The sequence below is a fragment of the Camelina sativa genome, chromosome 5 (assembly GCF_000633955.1).
Source record: "Camelina sativa cultivar DH55 chromosome 5, Cs, whole genome shotgun sequence".
Taxonomy (NCBI): domain Eukaryota; kingdom Viridiplantae; phylum Streptophyta; class Magnoliopsida; order Brassicales; family Brassicaceae; genus Camelina; species Camelina sativa.
Window position 1 is genome coordinate 1,812,152 of NC_025689.1, and position 7,690 is coordinate 1,819,841.

The window sequence follows — 7,690 nt, forward strand, 5'->3', positions numbered from 1 at the left end:
TAGTTTTGTGAAGATGTAAAGTGTAAACCTATATGGTTAGCTGAATTAATCAACAAAAAAAAAAAGATAAGCAAATATGATAAACTGTTGCTTTATTTATATAGAACAAGCAAGAACCGTATACAACTCTGTAATATATAATTACAGCCAAAATAAATCGAATCAAAGAATCATATCTTATAAGCCTCTCACTATTCTACTTCCCACGTATACCGTAAAAAAAAACATGTAACAGTTATTTACTCCCAAAGATTTGAAAAAAAAAATGACCGAACTAAAAGAATATCGAACGAACCACCACTATGAATCATCTTCCTCACTAAAGTTCCGGTGATCGGGAAAAAAATCGGTTGTCATCTGAATCTTCCAAGCCACCAACAATGTGACAATGACCAACCCCCCTGTAAGGCTTAAAGCATTGGATTACCGTTGTTGTTGTTGTTGTCTGTCTGAGCACATACACTCTGGAACAGGATGTTTTGTAACATCTTTACCAGCTTTGCTCATTCTCAACTCCGGCTGTCCTAACGATTCTCGATGAAGATCTTTCACAATCCTGTTAAAATCCGATTCTGGAAGCGACGAGTTCATGAAATAAGGAAGCATCTGTCTCTTATTTGGTGTGATGTATTTCTTGTGACCAGCGTAAGCTCGTTGCCCTTGTAACGCGTGTCCCATGTTCCCACCATGAGACGGTATGAAAACATCACTGTTCTCGCAGACAATGTAGTCGATTGCAGCCATAACCGAAGCTTTCTTGGCGAATGGTTCAAGCTCCCCTGGTAATGCAAGATCATGCTTGTTGTAAAACTGAGGGAACTCTTTAGTTAATGGCTCCAAAACCTCTTTCCCTCCTAGAGGTTCTCCTCCTGCCCAATAGATTCTCGCATCCTTTGGAGCTTCTAATGCTTTAAGCAGCCTGTGGAATCGCAATAACACTGTTAAATACAGAATTGTCTAACCATAAGCAAAAAGATTTTGTGGATTTTGGTTAGTATCATACCTTGTGACTTCTAGAGCAGTTAAAGGGCATAGACCAGCGAGTTTTCTCTGGTGATAAGTCATGTTTGATCTACCAGTAAGAAGCTCAGGATGACGTTCTCTTTCGCTGTTGACTATTTCATCGTACTCGGGAGTTAAACCAGGGAGACAACCAGTTCTAACCCAAACATCTTTCTCCATTCTTAGATGAAGTGAGAGATACTGTCCTTGGTTACGCATCCTTGAAGCTAGTTTGTTACCGAGTTCAAGAATCCTCGGAGAAAATCTCAGCGCTTGGAAAGCTACCTTGCATCGTAGTTTCTGTAGATCAGAAGGAAGGTCCTTGGAGAGTCTTGAATCGAGACCACGGAGAAGTAGAACTCTTTCTCTGTTAATCTGTTGAAACAGAGGAAAGAAACACTATTATTAGCTCAATATAGTCAAACAAACACATACAAATCCAATTAGAGATTGTTTTTGTAAGAGATCTTACTCGCTTGAGGTAATGAGCACGGATCCATTGAGGAGAAGCGTGAAGTGGAGTTCTCTTCTCTTCCACAGGTCTCGTCATTACATGAGTAGAAGGTAAAGACGAAACTATATGGACATCATCAGCTAACACATTCTTGAAATGCTCCAAATCGAATATATCCGCAAATTCACTAACATTGCAACAAACAAAACAAGACAATTAGATCAACAAACAACTTCACATTATCATAACCTCTTGTTTCAGAAGTAATGAGTTTTTTATTAAAGTATTATACCTTTCGTCTCCCCAGATGACATTGACCTGCAAAACAGGAACAACAAGAGAAGCACCAAGGATCCTAGCGATGACAACAGCATCAACAATCTGATTCCTTTGCTGATTCATCCCACCAGAGACAACAACAAGAAGATACTTCCATCTGTTCTTCAAAATCGAATTGCTATCTTTTCTATACTGACTTGTAAATCCCAAACACGGCTTAAACCCTAACCCATCAGGTTGTTTCCAGAAATCACCTTCCTCCGTTAACAAAGTCTTGTTCTTTCCACCGTCTGGTTGAGTAATCTCACTCGAATTCGAATACCCAGAAGACGAATTCGATTTTGGAACCAAACCCAGATGAGATTCATCAGCTCGTTGCTCACCGTCGAAGCTTAATGGTTGTTGATTAGTGGAACAAGGGTAACGTGAGAAAGGGAGAGAGATTGGGTCAACGTTGAATCCGAGTTTCAACATACCAAAGAGTGAGAAGAGAAAGAGAGTAAAGAACCAGATCCTAGGGTTTCTGTAAGAGAAGAAGCTGAATCTGTTGGTGTTGCTGCTTCTTGATGATGATGATTTCTTGGGAGAAACAAGAAGGGATTGTAAAGAGGATGAAGATAATGAGTTTATGATCTGAGAAGGGACTGAGATGTACGAAACATTCTTCTTATTGTTGTTGTTGTTGCTGTTATTATTTTTCGATAACGCCATTGAAGAAAGAAAGAAAGAAAAAAACAGAGTCTTTTGAAGAAATCTTGTGATTTGGGTTTTGAAAAGGTTTAAAGTTGAGAAATTTGCAATGTTGATCGGGTCACAGAGCTACGCCGATGAATTAGGGAGAGAGACAAAAAAGAAACGTGTGAGAGAGAAAGATATGGGCGGCGGGAACGCGAAGTCTGATCAAAGTCTGCAACCGCGTTCTTAAAGGAAGAGAGAGAGAAAGAAACAGAGAAGAAGAAGATACCACATGGCAGTTTTTATTTTGAATTTGTTTAACTGTTTTACTTAATTAAAAAAATAATTAAATTGTTTTGACTGTGATTAGCAAATGTGTGTATGAAGATTAAAAAAAAAAACTGCGATTAATAGGATTTTAAATGCGTTTTTTATTCTTTTTATTTTATGTGTTATATAAAGGGAAATAATAGAGATATTGGAAGTTTTTGGTAGGTCCTTTAAGTTTTGAAAATTCATATGAATAATGAGCTATTCTGGATAAATTAAATAGGGGTTTTAATGGCATATCAATATTTATAGGAAAATAAAATAAATGTATATAAAATGTGTTCTATATGTGCTTTACAAGTATCTACGAGTTTTTAGGATAGTGACCAAATGCGAATGATAATACAGAATGGAAACACAAAAATGTGTATTATCCTTTGCGTACACCAACAACGATGACAGTGTCTTGTTGCGATACGGCCAGCTGTTTATTTTCCATCATTCGAAGAACAAAAGGTATATAAAGCTCAGACGACAGCCTGTGTAATATATACACTTCTCCTAATACACGACCTATGCGGCTATACATAAACAATTCATTTAAAATTTATACTATAAAAGGAAATAGAAATATACTTCTTTTGGCTCCCCGAATATATACCCTTAATGAAAATGATTAGCTAGTAGTAAATTATCTAAGTTTGGTAAACAACTGAGTTATCTATCTATAAGTGGAGTTATCGCTAAACACGTAAGAATGAGATAAGATTTTTTACTTCACAAAAATGGATTTATTGCGACATCTTACAAACAAAGTAAGCTAAATAAATGCTATAGGGACAACATGTTGTTATTAAGGTAATCTTAATTTATAAGTTGTTTTTAAAAAAAGGAAATTGTTGGATTACTTTACAAGTCATATCCAACTCTTTATCAAAGTAGATGCCAGCTGGAATCCACTTGACACATCGGTATTCTCGTCCACGTCGGATAAACTAAACGTCTTAGCATCTGACACGTGTATATCTGCGCCACTCGCACATCTCAAGACGAGACTAGTCGATGGAGTATCCATATAATATGGAAAAATTAAAGTGTGACTTTTTCACTGTCCAATATTCTTATTAACCAAAAAAACATAGAGATTGATGCGAATTATTTTTGTTTTCGTGAATATATTCGTTAAAAAAAAAAAAAACAATACTATACTTTAACTTAATCCTCCATTGTTCTAGAGCATATGTATATATGATATCTTACGCTGAGTGGGCAATTTAAAATGATATCAGAAATTCAGAAGCACTTCAACTAGTTTTTTCAGCATCTCAAGAAGTAGTTTTTAAGATAAACGGTAAAAGAAGAATATATAATAGTTCGTGTAATTAATTCCTTTAAGCAATATCAAATTTTATTTTAATTTTTTTTCTTTTCAAAATGCGAGTAAATTGATTGTTTTACCTCAGTTACACTATATATGGTATAATGGACAAATTTGTACGCAACTATACTTTTGAAAGTGGAACAAAACAAATACTCTAATTAAACAGATGACTAAAAACGTGGTTGTTGCGTTTGTACCGAATTACATCCTCATTACACATCCTAAAGACTTAAAAAGTGTTAAAAGTCTTTTCTCTTTACAAAGAAAAACAAACGAGTCCAGAGTTTTTTTCTTTTTAATATTCTATATATTAGCAACTTGTGAACATCATATGATGTAGAAGTTTGAAGAGTGCAAGGATACAATAGTATTATTATTATGTATTACGTGTGGACTTGAATATTCTGGTTTGGTTACTGAAAACGAAATTTAATTAACTAGTAGTATTACTTATTAGATGGCTTATCATCATCGTTAGGCCTTGCTAGATCTGTCTGTCCTCAGTGTCTGACTATCCCATTTTATTATATCTATGATTAAGTACTGCTTAAAAAACTAATTAAGTGTATACGTACGTCAATATAAAGCCAATTATAACAATACACACTTTCAGACGCTGACCAAGTTAATAATAACAATTCTCATGCTTCTTCTATACAAAATATACAATAATGTAAAATCTTTAATGTAACCAATTAGACCAGCTAGTAATGTAGTCATGGAGATAGAGGATGTAATTAATCTTAGTATCTCATATTTGGGTGTGGTAATGTAGTGTCAACTGTGAAGTAATGCAACGATATACGAACTATCGTTGATATTTTTCGATTTATAAATATAAAAAATTTTAAAAGTACAGACAGTACTGATAATATATTTGAAAATATATTTTTATTATTGAAATTATATATTAACTAAAAGTAAACATATTATGATTAAAAACTTATAGATCAAATTCAGAAAAGACAAAATTTGTATGGTTATATGAGATACTAGTTTCCGAAACGAATATATATATTTTGTATCAGTTCACATAATAATTATATATTAATTGGGTCTTATATGAAACTTTGGATGCTCAAACTTGGTATTTATTAGAACAATATAAACAAGGGAATGAAAACAAAACAACCAATAATATGATCAATAATATAATTTATTTGTTTAGTATTTGGGTGGTGATGTGAGAGATGAAGACGAATTCTTACTTCATGCTTCTTTCGTCCTTATCCAAATGACATTATTCGAAGTTGATGAAAAAAAAGAATAGGCGTATTCACAAAATATTACGATTATAAATTATTCGTCGGAATTGTAGGGAACCATCAGAATAGTGGATTTTAGAATGTCATCACGTTGCACCATTTCCTCGGCTCTGACTTGCAACAAAATGCGAATCTTACCGTAAGATTATAAAGCATAATATTCAATCGTTATGTTGATTGTTTAATCTCAATTTCATGTGCTGCTGTGTTATTAGATCTGCCCTCACGTTCCGCTTTTACCGTTTTTAAATCCAATAAATACACAGAGAAAATTTTATTTTATTATTTTGTACATCTTATAATTAAAAGAGAAGTACAAATAAAAAAATGTCCAAAATGTCTAGCCTATTTACTAAAATTGCCACTGAATTAAGTATTAAGGAGAGCCTTAATTAAAATTAGCCAGAGTAATTTGGTCTAAATAAAAATAATAAAATATAATCGCAGATCCAATTAAGGTCCGCGTGTTTTTACTAAACTCGACCCAGTTGTATCGGATCTCAGTTTATTGGACTCTGTTTTATGCTTCAATCGTTTGTTGGCCCTTTAATTATTTATTGGACTCTGTTTTTGATCCGTATTGGGCTCCTGCGAAACATAACAATCAAATCACCTAAAAATTAGATTGTAATTTTCCTAATATCACGTAATTTGCAAATTAAATGCCATAAAGTTAGCTACCAATAGCTAACATACATACCAAAAAACTACTTCTTAAAACGTCACTAATATCGCATAATAGTTTTTAAAACAGCATAAATATAAATTGCAAAATCATAACTAATAACCATATTTACTCAAAACTCATCCCTAAATAAAAGCATCTTTCACGATTATTACCAAAAAAGCTTCAACTATTAGCAATCATAATTGTATTCTTATGATCAAATCTTCAAAATATTCGATAAATAATTGCCATCCAAGATTTGCACCATACAAGCCATTTGATACTCTAGGTTTAGCTAATATATTATAAATAGACTAATATTATACCTCATTACTCAACCAAACACCATCTTCATTCTTTCAAGATCAATGGCGCAAGCAGTTACTTTTCTTAATGATGTCAAGCCGTAAAAGACGTCGTGGCGAGTGCAAGTTCCGAATCCTGCACACCTGGAAAACATACACAACACAACCAGGTTTGGTGAGACTTGACGTGATCCTCGCTGATAAACAAGTAAGCTACAATCTAATTTATCCAACAACAAACGTATGATTTGATATCGTAACTAACCTCGCTAATAACTTCATACTTTCGTAGGGAACAAATATATATAATTCTATCAAGAAGGATTGTATTATTCCTTTTCAAAGGCATATGGATCCAGGAGAATGGAGAAGCGTTCAAAACTTTTGACTGGCATCAATTTAGACCAGTTGCTCATGTTAACAAAATGGGTTTCTTGACTCAAACCATTGTAACGAAGATCGATCCTCTGTCTGATGACCCCCACCTAACTCTTACTACTTTCAAAGATGTTTTGACTGGGGTTCTTACATAATGCAAACATGTTAATCGGTAAAGAATCTTCTTATACATCTTATTTGCTTTTTTTAATAATCGTTTATTAACTTATTCAAAACTCTACCGTGTAGACATTGTGGGACAAGTTGTCAATGTTAGTTAGATAGAAACAATCGACGTCAATAATACGCCAAGATTGACTTCCAACTACGAGATGAATTGTAAGTTAAATACCACTATTCAAAACTCATGTAAGTTATTATTTTATCATTTAGTTTTAAAGACATCTTAAAGTAATGAAAGGCTACCTGTTACCATGTACTTTGTGGGGCTCCTTTGCGGAGCAGAATGATGCATGTGAAAATGCTGCTGGTGAGATGGTGATATGTTTAGTCTCTAAAATCAAGACCTACGAAGGACTCTCTTCCAGATATACGGAGCATAGCCAACTCTTTTAATACATCGCTGGTTGTCATCAATTAAGCCAAAGTTTATAGATGGCAGTGAAAGACAAATAGATCGCGAGTTTCCACAGCGACGGTTGGAGGTTAATTAAAGACATCGAATTAGCCATCGGTGGAGTGAACGAGTGAAATTGAAAGGAAAATGAATTTCAGCGAAATTAGAATTCTAAAAGAATGTAATCTTAATGGGCTGCACATTAAATTAAATGGTTATATATGTGGGTCAATATCGCTTCCTATATCATACTAGAACAAATTTGGTAATGATTTGAATACAAAAATTAAACTCAATGGCAGATGAACATTATTATTTTAGAAACTTTGCTTTCGTTATTTAAAAAATTGGGGATGTAATGAAAATTGAAAAACATTTTGTTGGGATATATTATTATTACCCTTTTTTAAGAACAAATGTTGCATAGGATTGTTAAA

At 33.7% G+C, this 7,690-nt stretch overlaps 1 protein-coding gene across 1 annotated transcript; it reads right to left on the reverse strand.

The window, feature by feature from the left end:
• Window positions 76-2,677, reverse strand: LOC104784887 (uncharacterized protein At1g04910). The gene is made up of 4 exons (XM_010509985.2): window positions 1,749-2,677; window positions 1,475-1,643; window positions 1,004-1,377; window positions 76-919 (listed from the first exon to the last, which is right to left on the reverse strand). Exons 1-4 carry the CDS (start codon window positions 2,444-2,446, stop codon window positions 424-426), a joined length of 1,737 nt encoding a protein of 578 aa, XP_010508287.1. The 5' UTR covers window positions 2,447-2,677; the 3' UTR covers window positions 76-423.

Coding starts and splice junctions, on each gene's coding strand:
- LOC104784887 (XM_010509985.2), bottom strand. CDS start 2,446: ATGGCGTTATCGAAAAATAATAACAGCAACAACAACAACAATAAGAAG. Junction 1,644..1,748: donor GTCATCTGGGGAGACGAAAG/GTATAATACTTT, acceptor TTGCAATGTTAG/TGAATTTGCGGATATATTCG. Junction 920..1,003: donor ACTGCTCTAGAAGTCACAAG/GTATGATACTAA, acceptor GCGATTCCACAG/GCTGCTTAAAGCATTAGAAG.